The sequence below is a fragment of the Homarus americanus genome, unplaced genomic scaffold, assembly GCF_018991925.1.
Source record: "Homarus americanus isolate GMGI-L3 unplaced genomic scaffold, GMGI_Hamer_2.0 scaffold57965, whole genome shotgun sequence".
In the NCBI taxonomy this organism is placed as follows: domain Eukaryota; kingdom Metazoa; phylum Arthropoda; class Malacostraca; order Decapoda; family Nephropidae; genus Homarus; species Homarus americanus.
In genome coordinates, this window is record NW_024725031.1 from 4,346,927 (window position 1) to 4,365,256 (window position 18,330).

General features: G+C 40.0%; 1 protein-coding gene across 3 annotated transcripts; it reads right to left on the reverse strand.

Moving 5' to 3' along the window:
* Positions 1–154: 154 nt before the first annotated feature.
* Positions 155–15,049, reverse strand: LOC121864669. Of its 3 annotated transcripts, none has more exons than XM_042363815.1 (4): positions 14,895–15,049; positions 2,741–3,011; positions 2,366–2,454; positions 155–1,244 (listed from the first exon to the last, which is right to left on the reverse strand). In XM_042363815.1, the coding sequence occupies exons 2-4, from the start codon at positions 2,841–2,843 to the stop codon at positions 303–305; spliced, it is 1,134 nt and encodes a 377-aa protein (XP_042219749.1). In that variant the 5' UTR covers positions 2,844–3,011; positions 14,895–15,049; the 3' UTR covers positions 155–302. The 3 variants fall into 3 exon arrangements, with proteins under 3 accessions (XP_042219749.1, XP_042219750.1, XP_042219751.1); XM_042363816.1 differs by lacking the exon at positions 14,895–15,049 and adding an exon at positions 5,361–5,471; XM_042363817.1 differs by lacking the exon at positions 14,895–15,049 and adding an exon at positions 5,344–5,466.
* Positions 15,050–18,330: the final 3,281 nt, after the last annotated feature.

The following is an 18,330-nucleotide window of genomic DNA, read 5'->3' on the forward strand; positions in this document are numbered from 1 at the left end:
TGTAAGTGTTTCACAAGCAACAATCTGAGTGCAACGAATCATAATTATTAAATGTTTTACCTTAGGCTCTATATACATACTGTACACCTCCTCCACGACTCAACATCAGATCAAGACTTTCAGGTAATGTTGTAGGGATTACCAAAACAATATATTAACACGATATATAAGAGCTTTTATTAGCTGGGTATGACTACATAAGGATAAATACGCATTACAAAAAGTGGAAGATATATTTTGATTATCACATGATTTTCGCATTGCATAAACGCAGAGCTCCAGGAAAGGGCTGTATGTAAATGTTATCTGTCACACGTCTCTGATTCCATGAGCGTTGGTGCCTGGTCTGTCTGTCCTGGAAGTTCCCCCACTGTGTCACGAGGGACAGGCACACCCCGCGTGTTGCTGTGCCACGATGACCGTCGGGCTTGGTTCTGCACGTTCTGTAGGTACCTTCTGGCCGCCTCTGATGAAGATTCTCTCCGATTGATTTTATTGATCCTTTTGTAATTCCTCTCCATAATAACCGAGCTGATATATTCGTTTGACCGAGGTCTGACGTCCACCATCTCGTCAGAAGCCGAGAGTAATCTCGACCCCATACGATTAGTTCGATTTCTGCTCTGCCTTGACCCCTCGAACCTATGATCAACACCGTGCAGCCACGACGCTCCTCGGTGACAAGCTAGGTCTTGACTGCCCCATCTGCTGGGAAAATTCACCCTATTCGTAATAGACTCCTGATGAGTATTATCATCAGCTCCCAAAACGATATTTTTTATGAGCTCTGATAAGTCAAGTGTACTTTGTTGACTAACGTTATTACAGGAACCATTCATTTTTGATTCCTTAGTTTGACTGCCTTCGTCCGGAGACATATCACGAGAGCCATTAGTTCGTAGTCGTGAAGGAAACCGTCTCACTAGTGTCTCTGGAATGTCTCTAAACTCCAGGTCTGAGAGACGATCTTCCACGGCTTCATGATTACCTGATGATACAATATCACAATGGTCTGAGGGAGCGTCAGGCCCGGCCTCATCAACTAGTCCTCCTACAGCGCCTTCTGTGAACTGTAAGTGGACGTCTGACTCAGTGTTCGGCATCGGGTCTTCTTCTTCTTCTTCTTCTTGTGTATTTGGCAAGAATGAATTAACAGAAGCGTGAGCCGCGACGATCGTTCTCCACTCGTATGGTCCTCCGCCGCCCCCTGGACAACCCTCGTCACTGGCTGTATTCACCGATTCCTGTGAAAATGGAAAACATTACATTACTGTATTGAAACACATCCCAGGGGACGCTTAAATGCACCAGTAAAGTTCTCATAATAACAAAGTTAAAGGACAAAAGAAAACTAGTCGCCAGGATTTTCTGAATGATAATGGACATTGCTAAATAATATTATTTTGACAAGTTTGCATTTGCCTTCTGTAGTGTGAATTTATGTTGCCGCAGCGAGTTAAAAAATATTAATTGAAGAAATAAAACATTCAATTAACACACCAATTAAATATTGCAATGCATTACCAATATACTAATATGGAAAACATACTGTATACTGTATGCATACAATACTGGCCAGCATTCTTAACGGCTACGAGGCGAGGCGAGACACCACACAATTACTAATAATATCTAGAGGTTTTATTAGGTATTCCCCTGAAGGTGTAGCAACAGGTGTTTCTTATTCTCAGACGACTGGTAAACAAGGACCAGCAGTAATGTGTTACTTGAAAATATTTAAGAAATTTTAGATGAAATATAAATACTGTACATACATAAAGTTTCCCTGATATAAAGCCATCAAGCTTCGAATGGCCTTTAATATAACAGTTTAGCTGTTGATTGGATTTTATTAACGTTGTCAGTGACGGGCGGCGTAAAACAATAGGAAGCCTGGTGAATATTACCATCACCAAAAACCCCAAAAAGACACTTTTCTGTGAGGGTAATTTGGTGAAAAGTTGGTGTATTCGAATGGCGTGAACTGACTCTGGCTTCGGACTAACAAGTCACAATAAATGTTTGGACATCTATATGTCACACCTGTTCTGTCACTGACATTTCTAGAAGGAATAAAGTAAAAAAGAGACAGTTGATCTCGATGAGAGACACTCGTACATAAATTATAATAACAACATTATCCCCGAACACTTGATAAAACACCATTTTAAAATGCAGCGAAAATTTAACACATGAAGTATTTAAAACGAATTAATGAACAATATCAATTACAGTGACAAACGATTCTTTATACTGATCTGAAACGCGAGTTAAGAGGTACCGGACTTGATACAGGTTTAATTAGATTAGTGATAATTTACTTCCTGTTATTACTGGCATATAAGAAAAGGTCACCTGGTCTTACCTGATATGATGGAGCAGGATCTTGATGGAGCATCTCAAGCGGCAGGGGCGGGGCTGAGGGCAGGGTTGAGGGAAAGCTCTCTGATCTACCTGTAAGTTAATTAAGTATTGGATTACACAAGTCACGTTGAATCATCTACATCTCATTATTAACGACAAATTACTAAGAAATATTATAATTGTTCTAAGTTGTGGCGCCACTAGCCAGCGTCACTTAACTGGTCAGTGGTCAAGAATAATCATGACGACGTTAATAAATATCTTGAGCTTTTATCAGTTTATCTTTCATGAACTCTGTGTCACCTGACCCTCACTCACTACACACGGTAAAATAAAAACAATAAATATAAAAACAAAAGCCAGAGGCAATACCTACAGGAGAGGCAACACTCCTGCAGCACACACAGGTAGCACGGAGGCTTACTCCGCCCGCGAGTCGGTACATGACACCAGCACTGCAGGTTGCACGTGCCTTCCATCCTGGGGATTATAGTGCCACACCCTAACACAGAGCGAGTGTCAGAGCGTCAGTACCAGTCACAAGCAGAAGACGGTGTCAAGCAGGGCGTCAGTGTCAGTCAGTGCTGTGTGCCTATAGTCCCGCCAGGCTCCTCATGAGGTAGTACCCCAGGCTCCACGTGTTGGGTCTGTGGCAGGTGAGGGAGGGAGGCGAGGTTAACATACAGCAGTACAACACAAGGAAACAATTACAGTATAAAACTAATAGATGAGTTTCCTTAACTAATTAAAATAGGTGTTACATATTTACACATCATTCATTATAGTTTAATAGCTCACAATATATTGGTGTCCTCACTAGCTTCATAAAGTGTCATAGTGGAGAGGCGTAATAACCACTCGTATGAGTTAGCTTTGTGTGTGTGTGTTGAATGTTTTGTCAGATCACTATGAAGACGAGAGGACTAGCTCATCGGCCTCAAGGGGTTAATATACAGAAGTGCCCAATTATGAAGCTAAATTACATGGCGTAAGAGTCAACAATAAAATATTCAATACCTGACCAGCAAAACTCTTAAGTCAATATTGGATTAAAAACATACCTCATTAACGAGACTCAAACGTATAATAGAAAAACAAAGTAAATCATAACGAAGCTTCAGATGATTGATATAACTGAGTGTATTATATATATATATATGATCCCTGGGGTAACATCCTGGGACAATGTAAACAACGGTCGGGGTAATCATGTTGAATTATATCCCCGTCTATCTATCAATGTTAATGTTCTTGCTGGTCACAATAGATACCGTGCATATACACACATACACATATAATTACACATACATATTACACAGACATATATTTACATATCTATACATACACATAATTATATAGATACACAGACACTCAGATATATAGACATAGAAACATACATAGCCACTGGCATATAGACACGCTAGCGAGCCTATTAGCGTGAGAAATAAAATTTGATCAAATATAACCAAGTTATTTTTAACACAGTAAACTCAGTACCTTCTATACACAGTAACCGCTAATATCATCACCTGAGCTGCTAATTACCAAGGATACAGGTAGACAGGTGTGTTGTTCAAAATATGGTTATATAGATTTTTAAGGTGTTACTTCAAGGGCGGTTACAGTTTATGCTTATCAGAAAAAATGGAGAATTTCCATCTATTACGTTCGGGGGTAACTTGCCTCACCCGAACATAGGCACCCCAGCTTATTTCACCTGGTGATTAAAAAACCCAAACGTTACCTGGAGTGTTATGTAATGTTATATTAAGTAAGGTTAACTTAGGGTATGTTATGTTTTGTTAGGTTAAGTTAGTGTGTTTAATTATCAGGTGTAATAAAGCAGGACACAATCTTCAAGAATCAATTAATTTTCACACATTAGTAAGAGACACACGTACGTCTCAGGGCATTTTAAGACCACGGGTAGCGGGATAGATATAGTCTTAATACTACTGTACCTCCATGTGACCTCTCTAACCTGCACGTGAGCAAACCAAAGGAGCAACGATTAAGTGTACTTGCCGTGAGCGCATCTAAATGTTTCTCTTAAGCTCTGATACTGACTTGGTTTTCTAATGGAGTCTAAATCATACTGGGACTCTACCGTAATCCAGAATCATTTAAATTATATGTAGGTATGAGAATTTACTGACTGTTCTGACGTATGGGAAAACCTGGACCAAATTCTATTGTATATTTTACACGTAAGGAGGATATGTAACTCAGTGGTGATGGCGTAGCTGGGCGTCAATATACAGTTCAGTACCAACTTCTTGGATATAAACTTTATCATGCTGACGGTAGAGATAATGCCACTGTTATACTCGTATGCTTACTTGTTCCGTCACCTTTAAGAGCGGCTAAACTATATCTAAAAGTGAAGGTAGTTTTCTAGAGCGTGATGCATTTTTTTGTGTTTCTTTCTCAGGGTGACATAACACCTTCCATAACACTGCCGGTATGTCCACGATGCACCCCAGAGTTTGACATTTGCGGCTGGACTACGTGTAATATTGATCGCACCTCACTTCTGCTTTATTTGATGACATGTATAATTATTGCCTGTTATATAACTGTGATGTAAAAAATCTTGAGACTTTACTCGAGAGCAACATTTAATATTGTTCTTGTTTACAAATACAATAAACTTTGTTTCTCCCAGAATATCATTTAAAAAATTTCAATTAATGGTTAAATGCAATATTTTCTATTAAAACGCAAACGTTATTTACATATATGGTAAAAGTTGTCACTTTTGATAATCACTAAAATTTAAATCTCGTCACTTGCTGCAGCTGAACACTTTAACCCGTTGGCATCCCTGCGTTACCATGGCAACGTACCTCGACGGCGCCACATGCCTGTAGCCAAGCTGCTTTGTTCTACAGCAACACTACATGCGTCTTATTTTCCACTACAACAAAACAATATCACACACTACTATATTTTTTTCTCTGTTGCTTCACTATAACTCACTATTCCTGGCTGTATACCGTTAATTCCTTCATATGCGCCTATACTCCTGGTAATTGAATGACAACACGGAGAGCAACGCTTGCTGGTCCAGACTTCACATAGCAGGTGTACCAACCCATTCCCAACCAGTAAAAATTAGCCCGTATGATCGTGCAGGACAAGTCTCCCCTCCACACCACAAACAACCAGAACAGTTTTCTTTCACATCGTTTATAAGGTGTATGACCTTTCTAAACAGTTAATACAATTTAAAACCGTAATATAATTGTTTGGCGAAGTTTATTTTATAGATGTTTACTGCTAAATAAGAGAAACAAGTAGAATGAGTGAGAAAAGCGAGTCAAGGTGTCTATCGGCCGTCTGTGGTAGAAAACTTTAGTCGAGTTACCGAAAACATGAATATATTATGGTAGTGGTTTAATGACCTTCCCACCATCTGTTTATACTTTTCAGACTCAGGGTGTTTCTTACCGCCTCCCCACCACCTACAGCAGCACTCCCCACCACCCACGGCACCACTCCCCACCACCCACGCCACCACTCCCCACCACCCACAACCACCACTACTCCCCACCCAACACCACTCCCCACCACCCACGGCACCACCACTACTCCCCCACCCACAGCAGCACTCCCACCACCCACACCACTCCCCACCACCCACGCCACTACTCCCCACCACCACAGCAGCACTCCACCACCCACGGCACCACCACCCCCCACCACCACCCACCACTCCACCACCCACCACCCACCACCCCACCACCCACGCCACCACTCCCCACCACCCACGGCACCACTCCCCACCACCCACAGCACCCCACCACCCACGGCACCCCCCCACCACCCACCACCACTCCCCACACCACCCACAACACCACTCCCCACCACCCACGCCACCACCCCCACCACCCACAACACCACTCCCACCACCCACGCCACCACCCCCACCACCCACACCACCCACCCACCACCCACGGCACCCACTCCCCACCACCCACTCCCCACCACCCACAACACCCTCCCCACCACCCACCCACCACCACCACCCACACACCACCCCACCACCCACGCCACCACTCCCCACCACCCACGGCACCACTCCCCCACCACCCACGGCACCACCCTACTCCCCACCACCCCACAGCAGCCCCCACCACCCACGGCACCACTCCCCACCACCCACGGCACCACTCCCCACCACCCACGGCACCACCCCACCACCCACCACCACCCACCCACAGCAGCCCACCACCACCCACGGCACCACCTCCCCCACCACCCACGGCAGCACTCCACCACCCACGGCAGCCACCACACCACCCACAGCAGCACTCCCCCACCACCCACAGCACTCCCCACCACCCAGCAGCACTCCCATCACCCATAGCACCACTCCCACCACCCAGCCACCACCTCCCACCACCCACCACCACCCTTACTCCCCACCACCACAGCAGCACTCCCCACCCACGGCACCACTCCCCACCACCCACGGCTTCCCCCACCACACCACCCCACCACCCCCCACCCCCACCACCCACAACACCACCACCCACACCACCCACCACCACCCCACCCCCACCACCCACAACACCACCCCCACCACCCCACCACCCACACACCACCCACCACCCACAACACCACTCCCCACCACCCACAACACCACTCCCCACAACACCACTCCCCACCACCCACAACACCACTACACAAAACTAATTCCCCAAAAGAACTATTAATGGCCGTTTAAGTTGGATAATTACAAATCAGTAATATGTTTAAAATTATCCGTAAAGAATGAATTAATGATTATAAATACACTCCTAATGCCGCAACAGCCAACCTCACATGTATGGCTGTAGAACTTTCCAGAACTTCAGGATGCGGACTTAACAAGAAGCATTCACTGAGAACTACTGGAGGTTCCCTAAATCTTAAAATTCCTGTAAATTCTCGATATTCCTCAAATTATTTTAATCTTACGTGACTTGACGAATCATAACACTAACTCACAATTTTCTCCCAGTTGTCGTGCAATCTGCAGGCATGGCTGACTGTCTCTAGTCTAGTGAGTGACAAATACACAGACGCTTGTTATATATGCCATCTACACCCGCGTGTTATTCAGTCACACACACACACACACATCAGTGACCTCCACCACCTAGCACTAGCAAGGTTTGGCAGCGGACTACTGCACCATCCTCGTCATCGCCACCTCCTGTCACCGGCAGTCCCCCGCCCACCTCGCGCAGTCCACTACAACAATATTCAGCCCATAAGAGCCCGCACCGATAGATATAAGAATAGCACCATACCATCTATTGTTAAAATAATAAACAACTCCTGATTTATGTACTTTACAGCCCTGTAAATGTATTCAACGCTTATTATTATGTCTAAATCAAATGTAAGTTTGTATATTTTCAGCCACCGGCTGCTACTCTATTAATAAACAGTTTATTATTATTATTAGTTATGTATATCAATATAATAAGCGTATGCAATAATAAAGTCACCCAAAACATTTATTCATTATTTTATATTCGAGTATGTTTTCATTAGCTGAGGAACCTTCAGAAGATCATCAAGCGGCATATAACATGTAAACTTAACCCAGTGACCTGCATTACAGAGCTGAAGCCGCGGAGTCTAGTCCAGCATTAATCATAACCTAACCTAACCTGACCTGACCCTGCGAGATATAGTGTCACTGTAAGTCACACTATATCAACACCATAAATATTTTTTGAAGTAATTAATGCTAATCTGTTAGAAAATCTAATCTAAGGGCTTGTTGAAAATCTGTTAAGGATATCGGACCTAAATTTATAGAAAATCTGTTAAAAATCCGATGAAGAGTTCAGTCTGCGGAAAAAACATGTGCGAACAATTAGATATAAAAAAGTTGACCCAATTCTGCTAAAACAGAAAAAAACAACATTCAACATTCCTGCCACTACTACTACCACTATACTACTGCTGCTACTACTACTTTTTTTTTTAAACGTGGCCTCCAGCCTCCCCCAATAGCCACACCTTCGCCACCATTTATTTACCTTAATATTAAATATCCTAATACATAAGCAGCTATCCTATCTGTGATGAATTAGTTGAGCCGCAGATCCATGCGGCATTCAGTGACTGTAGCCTCATAGTCAATATCTGCAGCGGTTGTCGGAGTAGGGGCAGAAGCTCTCGTTCCCCTGAGGCAGAGCAAAGCCGACCGAAGGAGAGAGAAGGACAGTCGACATCTCATCCAGGCTGTGACATAACTTCTGGGCTGCTGCTTCTGTTCGGAGATCAGCTCCGCAAGTCTGGCGTAGAAACATCTTGCACTTGGGCCCATCCCACCAGAGGTTGTGAACACTAGAGGAGTGAAGCTGTCTTGATCAACATTTTGAATTCTCTCCCCATATGCCCTTCTCTTGTCGTTCTCGTTCCTCCTATGCGCAGCATCGAGAGCTAGGTTACGGTGACAAACGGCCATGGGATCAAAAATCCTGATGTCGAAGAAAGCTCGCTGTCCCAGCGTCCAGAATCCTCGAGCACTGACGTCCACACGGGCTTCGTTAGATGTGTTTGAAGTCCTGTGTTGGAGGATCTCGCCATCCAGTGGAAGGAGGGTCGGTTCTACCATGACGTCCCGACAGATTTCCTTCAACATATTTGCTGTGAGATCCCTTACCTCGTCATGCCTCATGCATATGAAGCCCCCCTTCTTGCAAACCATGGGGTGATCGCCATCATAGGAATAGCCACACACGCATTGGGAGGGCAAACCATCTACTGGCCACCCGTACCTTAGAGCAATGGCATCTGTAAATTCTTGTTTGTTAAGGCTGAAACCATTTGCCCTTATCGGTAACGTAGTTAACCAGTTCGAGGCGCCCACCTCCTGCGCTATAGCTACTTTTTTTGTCAAATTTTCTGGAACCTGCAGCAATAGTTGCTGCAACATGTCATTTTGCGACTACTACTACTACAAAAATAGTAATAACAATGACAGGACTAACCATACAACGATTACTATCACTATGTCAGTACAGGAAGTTTGTTATTTTCTGGGCATGAGCTAGCTGGGGGATTTACCTCCACTGACAGGGTCACCCCAAGGTATACGTCTCCTACCTGCCGGGACTGTGTGAAATTTCCTACTGTGGTCAGCCGTGGGTGAAGCTGTGTTGGTGTGTAACGAGGGTCTTTCATTCCCCCTCCCCCCCTCTCTCTCTCTCTCTCTTTCTTTTTTCTTTCTTTCTTTGTTCGTCATCCTCGTTTATTTTTACTTTCCCTTTGTCTGTTTTCTTTTCTCTCTCTCTTTCTTTCTGCATCCATTTGTTACCTTTCCTTTGATCGGTTTTCTTTCTTTTTGATCTTTTTCATTTTCACACACACTCTTCTCCATTCATCAACTTTCTTTACCTTATTTCTCTCTCTCACACACACACACACACAGACAGACATCAACTACCATACAAAGTCATTTCCTCATAACATACAAAATCGATTGATATTCTATGTGTGATATAAAATACTAAAGACATTTGGTCATTTAAAGGAAAATTAGACTGCAAGCATTTCACAAAGATCAAATCGACGATACCTTGAGACAGAAATATTAAAAAAAAATACCCTCAGGCGATAATATAAGAACTGCAACATAAATGGGTATTATCGACAGCTATATACCCTAACATGCCCCCAGAAAGGGCATTTTACATCTCAAGGGGGTATTTTGCCGTGAATATACCCCCTTCTCGCCTAAAATACCCCTTTTAATCCCCTACAATTTTGACAGTGTATATAGACTCTAAGACCCAAGTAAGTTAAGTCATTTATTGTATTGGATATAATTTGTATGACGAATAATATTTACACTTCACCAGGATCCCAAGTTTTTCTTATAAGTGCTGTGATCCAAGTCGACTTTTGTTTTACTTATGTTCCGGGATTCCTCTATGTGGTTTCTGATCCTCTTGATAATATTGTGTTCTACCAGCATCTGTAACTCCTCTATAAGCATTCTGAACCCAATGAAGAGAGTTTTGCTTTACTTATACGGTTATACCCTAAGTGCAGATGATAAATTCGGGGTCTAAGGAGTCATGTGCTGCTTGTGTGATGATGTAAAGGCAACGTACAAAATCAGTTAAATTGCTTCTTGGAATTGGAGCGTCACACCAGAGATTATAGTGTTGTTACGTAAACCTCTGAGAGAGAGAGAGAGAGAGAGAGAGAGAGAGAGAGAGAGAGAGAGAGAGAGTTTGATATTTACTCAACTGTTTGTACAGAAATTCTAAAAACAAAAGAATGAAGCAGAAGTGACTCATTTTCATACCCGGATATGGTACCTTTAACCAAACAATAGCTTCCCTTAACCTAACCTAATCCAGTATACACATATCTAAGCCAAATCCAAGTGATCATTTTCAGGTGTTCAGTTAATGACGTCATCACTGTCTAACCAATCGGGAAAGGACTTCCTGTACGCCAATCAGAAAATCAGTTAGAAGACGACATTCTTACCTAACAATTCTTTTTGATAAATGTAATAATGTTTAAAATATTTTAGTTATATTAAGCTAATTAAGTGACAGGAAATCATGTATTAATATCCAGACATGATCTTAAGCAAAAACACATTCTCCCGGCCACGATACGATGCCATCAAGAGTGACGTTATCAACTCAGTCACTTGTGGACAAAACACTATGAGGTTTCGTGATGTTTTGTATTTAAGTTGTTCAGTTTAATACTATCTCTAACCTTACCTGCCTCTTACTTCACCTAACTCAACCTATACCTATAACCTAAGCAGATATATCACCTACACAACCCGGAGGTATTATATAACGTTTTTTTGTCCAATGAAAGAGGAGAACCGGGTTATGGATGATTCATTCTTACCTGTGTGGAAACTTATCACACAACACCTGACGTACAGACATACACAGACACGTCCTTGCTTCTCCAAAACGCACACGTGTATTGACTAACGGCGCAGAGTTCTCGTTGACTCTAGGAAGGAACTGACGATGAAAGTTGTAGGAGGTAAATGTACCTCAAAACATGGATAAACCAGCATTTTATTTTCCCTATTTTACCCAACCATAAAAAAGCTGAGGTTATTGTTTTTATATTTTATTACAACAAAGTCCTAATAAAATAAAAAAAAAACAATACCCTCAACTTTTTATGGTTGGGTAAAATAGGGAAAATAAAATGCTGGTTTATTCATGTTTGTTTATGTTGATTGTCTTCTGCCTAACTCGCTTTATTAATGATTTTTATTTTATTTTACGTATTTGTGATGTTAATGCTGCAATGATGGAAGTGTGTGTGGAGAGAGAGAGAGAGAGAGAGAGAGAGTCTATTGTTGATTCCCTCCCATCCTGTCGCCTTTTAAATCTTTTCATCCATCTCTCTCCTGTTAATTCCTCTCTTTCTTAAGGTTTCCGTATCTCCCCCCACGAGAGGACTAAATAAACATATAAAAAGGAAGACAAAATAAAATATATTAAACAAATGACTCCGCCATAATGAAAGTGGCATGGAGAGACAGTGGGAAATAAGTGGAGCCTTTACATCCTCGTCTTGGCCACAAAAAAAAAGAGAGAGAGTTTCCAATAAAAATGGTTAGAGGGATTGTAGGACATAAGTGTACATCGATCAACAATGCCACTGACACACACATTTAGAACGTTTCTTTTGGTTATGACTCACACAGACTATGCAACAACTGACTCACACAGACTATGCAACAACTGACTCACACAGACTATGCAACAACTGACTCACACATACTATGCAACAACTGACTCACACAGACTATGCAATAACTGACTCACACAGACTATGCAATAACTGACTCACACAGACTATGCAATAACTGACTCACACAGACTATGCAATAACTGACTCACACAGACTATGCAATAACTGACTCACACAGACTATGCAACAACTGTATTTGGTATCTAAACGTTTTTAGTTGATAAGAAATTTGGGTTCACATGAAGATTAGGAACTCTAGTTTATTTCATCTAATGATTAACCACTCAAATGTTAACCTAATCTAACCATATCTAATTTAAACTAACCAAATCTAACCACATCTAAACCTAACCTAACCTACCCTATATAGCACTAGGGTGTCTATTCATCAGGTGAAATAAACACGATTTTCTAATACTTTTGACACTCGAAAATTCAATATTCCTCAATGGATGAAATTAGTTTTTGAAGCACTAGAAACTATTATGTCGCCCGTACTAGATTTTTCACCATAGAATCACATGAAGAATAAGAGGAACCCCCCGGCAGTCATGTCACCTGATGCTTAAACACACCTGGACACCAATCAACGTGTAATGAAAACTGAAGATATTTGTGGATTATTTAAACTGTTTTGAGATTATGTGAAGACAAAAAAAAAAAAAACACTCATTAGGTGGGAGTTCTACAGAAGGTGTGACTATTTGAGTATATTGATAATATTTTCCTTTAGCAATGATCGACAGAGCAATGATCGACAGACGTGATATCAAGGTACAGTAACCAAGTACCTTTAGTAACTGACTATTATAATACTATAGTTGTTGAATGAGGACTAAATTGTGGGATAATTGTTTAAAAATCATTTGTTTCCTTATTATTGTAAATATTTTCCCACCTAGTACAGGGTGGCCGGAAAAAAAAGCAGACAGACAGACAGGCAGACACAAATACAATTTTTCCCATTTCTCGTTCACATTCACTGATTGCCTTGAAGCTGTGGTCTGTTATTGTACTTTCCCCTTCCACACCAGGGCCTCAAATCTAGTCCACTCCAGGTTTTTTTCATTCTTTAATCTTTCAGTAATCTTTAATAAATCCACGAACGCTTTATATAACAACTTTGAATAATTTAGCGTCAAAGAATAAAGGCATAATTTTTATTTATTTATTTATTTATTAATCACTACTGTTTTCTAGAATTCCCCAAATTGTTCCCCTAATTACTCGAAGCTGTTGTTGTTGTTGCTGTACCCTCACCCGCGTGGTTAATCTTTCCTCAAGCTGCCAGAACTGATTTAGGTGATGGACGGATCTTCCTCAACACTGACATTTTTCTCAACCTAAGTTCCCTCAACAGACTCGTTTTCGTAATGGGCATTGATGATTTTCGAGTATCTATAGCATGTTTGATATTTGGTTGAAGGAAAATATAAGGGAAATAATAATATGGTGATTTTGAGTGGATGGGAAATCAGGACGTAGCTTAAACTAATACAAGAATAAAAAATATATGAAAAAAACCTTACCTAAACTAACCTTTATTTATCTAAACAAACCTTAACTTACCCAAATTAACCTAAATAAACCTTAACTTACCTAAACTAACCTAAACAAACCTTAACTTACCTAAACTAACCTAAACAAACCTTAACTTACCTAAACTAACCTAAACAAACCTTAACTTACCTAAACTAACCTAAACAAACCTTAACTTACCTAAACTAACCTAAACAAACCTTAACTTACCTAAACTAACCTAAACAAACCTTAACTTACCTAAACTAACCTAAACAAACCTTAACTTACCTAAACTAACCTAAACAAACCTTAACTTACCTAAACTAACCTAAACAAACCTTAACTTACCTAAACTAACCTAAACAAACCTTAACTTACCTAAACTAACCTAAACAAACCTTAACTCACCCAAATTAACCTAAACAAACCTTAACTTACCTAAACTAACCTAAACAAACCTTAACTTACCTAAACTAACCTAAACAAACCTTAACTTACCTAAACTAACCTAAACAAACCTTAACTCACCCAAATTAACCTAAACAAACCTTAACTTACCTAAACTAACCTAAACAAACCTTAACTGACCTAAACTAACCTAAACAAACCATAACTTAAGTATGAAATCGTATAAATGTACTCAAGTCCCTAGAGATTATATTAAGGCAGTCCTGTTACCAAGGAGATGAACAGTACAAGTGGAGTTGTGTTAGCACGAGGTTGTGTTAGCTTACTTAACAGTGGTTTTAAATGAGACAAATTTAGATTTAGGCGTGAGAAAGGTAAACATTGGTTTGGAAATAGAGTAGTGGATGAGTGGAACAAGTTACTAAACACCATCATTAACTCGAAGACGCTGGGTAGCTTCAAATATAGGTTGGACGGATATATGAGCGATAGGGGTTGGGTGTAAACGGGTCTGCCCAGTATGGACCAATAGGCCCGCTGAAGTTTCCTACATTCTTATGTTCTTATGTGTGTCGACAAAATATACACATATACTCATGCTAATCATACTCAAGTCCATGTAGATATAGAATGAAAAAGTACACACACACTCACACACAAACATTTAATAAGTACAGTGCCCCCGCCTAGTTTTACACACACAATATAAACGGAAACGCTGACGCACACATTATAACAGTTGGCCCTAAATGACTCCGTTACACTGTGACGTAACGCTCCAATCAATGTTTCCAAACAAACGTAATATTATGAAAGAAACCCACACAAGCATATAACATACTGCTTACCTTGTTGCGTGATGTGAAGTAACTCTGTTGCTTGATGACGCTCTTACACACAAGAGCTGTGTTATGGTATCTTAATAGTGCACAACTAAGTTATCGATCTCCCAGACTACAGCCAGTCGACTGACAACTGAACTGAATACTCAGACTCTGAGTAGTAAGGGCTTCCCCGTGGCCAGTTGCCAGTTGCAGTTACCAGTTCATATATATATATTTTTTTTAATAATTAGAAATCCTACATCACAGGTAATTTCACTCTTAATGAAAAATGTAGATAGCTTACGTCTTTTTGTCATGGGATATCATAACGTTGGTCTAGACGTTTAGTGCTGATGGACAGTACATTGTATCAATTGATGTGACATTAATTAATTTATTTTGATAGCTACAGGTAAATAGTCGATGTTAAATTTCTTCTTTATTCTGTATCTACCAAAAGCCCTTTTTTTACTGTGACCTCTGCATAACAAGGGGTCATCAACCGAGGGATATTGTTATTCAATGTGAGTTAAGAGACGTGTTAATACTAAAGCTCTCTAGTTGGCAATACTGAAATGATTATTGTTACACGCTGCAACATCAACAATTGAGACATGGGGTGGGAGGTGAATGTGTGTTATCCGTATGAATAGATGAATGACTAACCATACTACTTTGTATACTGAAATAGATACATATAAAAGTAAATAAATAATCAGTTTATGGAAACAGACTAAATGAATGAATAACTATAAATTAAAAGTAATGGAATAACTTATAAAACTATTCTTGTGTACCATAAAACTAAAACCTAACTGATTATAAAACGCCTTTAACTTTCTTTGAAGACTCGGTTTATATAAACTACAATCAATTGGGGTCTTAACAGGTCAGTAATGTTCTCGTAGAAGGTCGTTGTTAAGTAGAAGCTAAATGATTTATGACTTGTTTATTTATATCAGCAGACGACACAAGCCCGCATAACCTAAACGATCACTTTCTTACGTTAGGTTTGCTTGTGTGGTTAACTGTCCTAAGTTGTTTTTTATCCCCAGATGTTACCCTTACAAGGACTAAGGAAAATTACTAATGCACTTTTTGTTTCTAAATATTCAAACTCTCCAAAACGCAACCGTATGAATTCATGTTTTATTATTCCAAGGTCATTTTTTATTCCTATACCGATGTTTCCTGTGTGAGAGATTTTCTGTTGATTATTAAAGCATATGGAGAGCTTTCAAGAGGTATTCCCATTATAGACAACCCAGATTACGTGAAGATTAAGCACCCTAGCTTATTTCACCTGGTGATTAAACACCCTAACGATAACCTTACCTAACCTACTCCCTCCAGGTAGCGTTGAAATACTTATATATACGATGAAATAAGCTGGGGTGACTAATCTTCATGTTATCCAACAATACTACTGATTATGCTTGATGACAACAACAACAACAACAACAACATGGGTCTGTATTTGTTAATATTTCCCGTAATGTTTTTTTTAGGTTTAACATCAAGTCATCTGTAGAAGGCTTTACAATTATCAAAATTTTTGTTTGTTTTTGAGGTCTTGAGTCATGAGTGCTTGATGAGGTAGGTTTAAAGTGTGAGTTCTGTGCGTGCGGCTAAATAACAATATTTTTAGTTTGCAGGATAATTTCTTGCTGTATTTTATGCGAATTTCAATATATTCAGGGTAATTTTTTGTAACTCTCATTAGGTAGTTAGTTGTTAATCCATACAGACTATTATTATTATTTCGTTCATTCTCATTACATGATAAGGATAAATAAAACACAAAATAACAATAGAAAATTATAAGTTTTGTTGTCATCAACCTTTCGACATTTTATTTACATCACAAAGTTTATACTGGCCTACATAATGCTAAAATCCGAAATGATGAAATACAAGGGTTACCACTTTTGACAATGATGGTTAAACCAGGTTGGAGTATTGAAGATGACGTAGAGAAGAAAAGAAATGTATTAAATCATGAAAAGTGATGATGGGAAATACAAAAAACAAAAACAAAAACACACAAAAGAAAAACAGAGATAAAGTGAGGTTGAATTGTCTAAGTAATAAAAGAGGTTAACCATGTAACTTTCGAGTCAAGCGATGTGAGTTAAATGACAAGGGACAACCAGTGTGTGTGTGTGTTCCTGCAACATAACAAATATTACACCAGAAAAAGTGATTCACTAATCTATTCTATTATGGTTATTTACCAATTTACAATACTGTAAAAGACTCCCACACCTCTCGACAATGTTTGGATTTGTTCTTTTTTGTCACGTTCTGCTGACTTGGTTTAACCCAGCAGGTGTGATGTCGCCCTTCCTTGCTCAGCAGGGCGCGATACGCTTACAGTACAGAGCCTTAGTTGCTGAAGCCCCATCCAAAAAATTCACTAACATAACATCTTCACTCAGCAAGAAGTGAAAGGGCAGATTTGTTGAGAGGTTTGAGGATAAGTTAAGAGAACCCGAAGGAGAGTTTTATGTTCCCCTGTGCTAAAGTGTACAACAGAGAAGAACGAGTGGTCACACCAGAGACAAGCATAGTTTCCATTCTTGAGCTTTTACGTCTGACTAGTGTAGCTGACATCTTGATCCATACTCACAAAAGTTCGTATGAATGAATTTTCCTACATAACTGATGATTAAAAAATGCGTCTATACTGAAACTTTAAATTTAACTAGATACGTTTACATGGTATTAGTTAGGTTACAAAATTAATATAAAGAATCTTTGGAAATATTCTTTACCTTAATTTTGTTTTCTGTGTTTAAGTTTATTAGTTACGCGCATTCTAAAACCTTCATTGCTCGAACCTTTGTGAACCTGGACCCTGAATCTTCGGTACACCAGTTTGAGCTTGGATAACAAAGAAAGTCTGATGATTAAATACAAAACCTAAAATAAGACTTTTAGGAATAATAAAACCGATTTTGGATCTAAATATCGTGAAATAGGATGATGTTGGCGTATAATTAGTGCACATTTTTCATGATAGAACCACATTCGTCTATAATCAATAGTTAGGCTGTCTTGTTGCCCATATAAGCGTATTGACAAGTCTGTGTATATTGCCATGTTTCTTCAAGACTGAGGCAGACACATTTAGTTCACATGTTATAATTAGATAGTCACAATTACTACCAACACTGTTCAGCCTTATTGGTTTGAATTAAGTAAGAGTCATACAGACAGATTGACAGGCAGGTACAGTACAACAACTCTGTAATGTGTTGAAGAGCGCTGACAGTCATAAAGGGGGGTTGGATGAATAGCGTGTCGAAGTGGATCCTCTATAAAATATACATTTGAGCAGTACTTACAAGGCGTTCAGTCCTGTGATGCGTATCAATAGCTTCTTGTTGGCATCACTCACAACATTCTTCTGTTCACCACAAAGCTTAAAATGTTTTTTTTTTATACTGAATCAATGTTT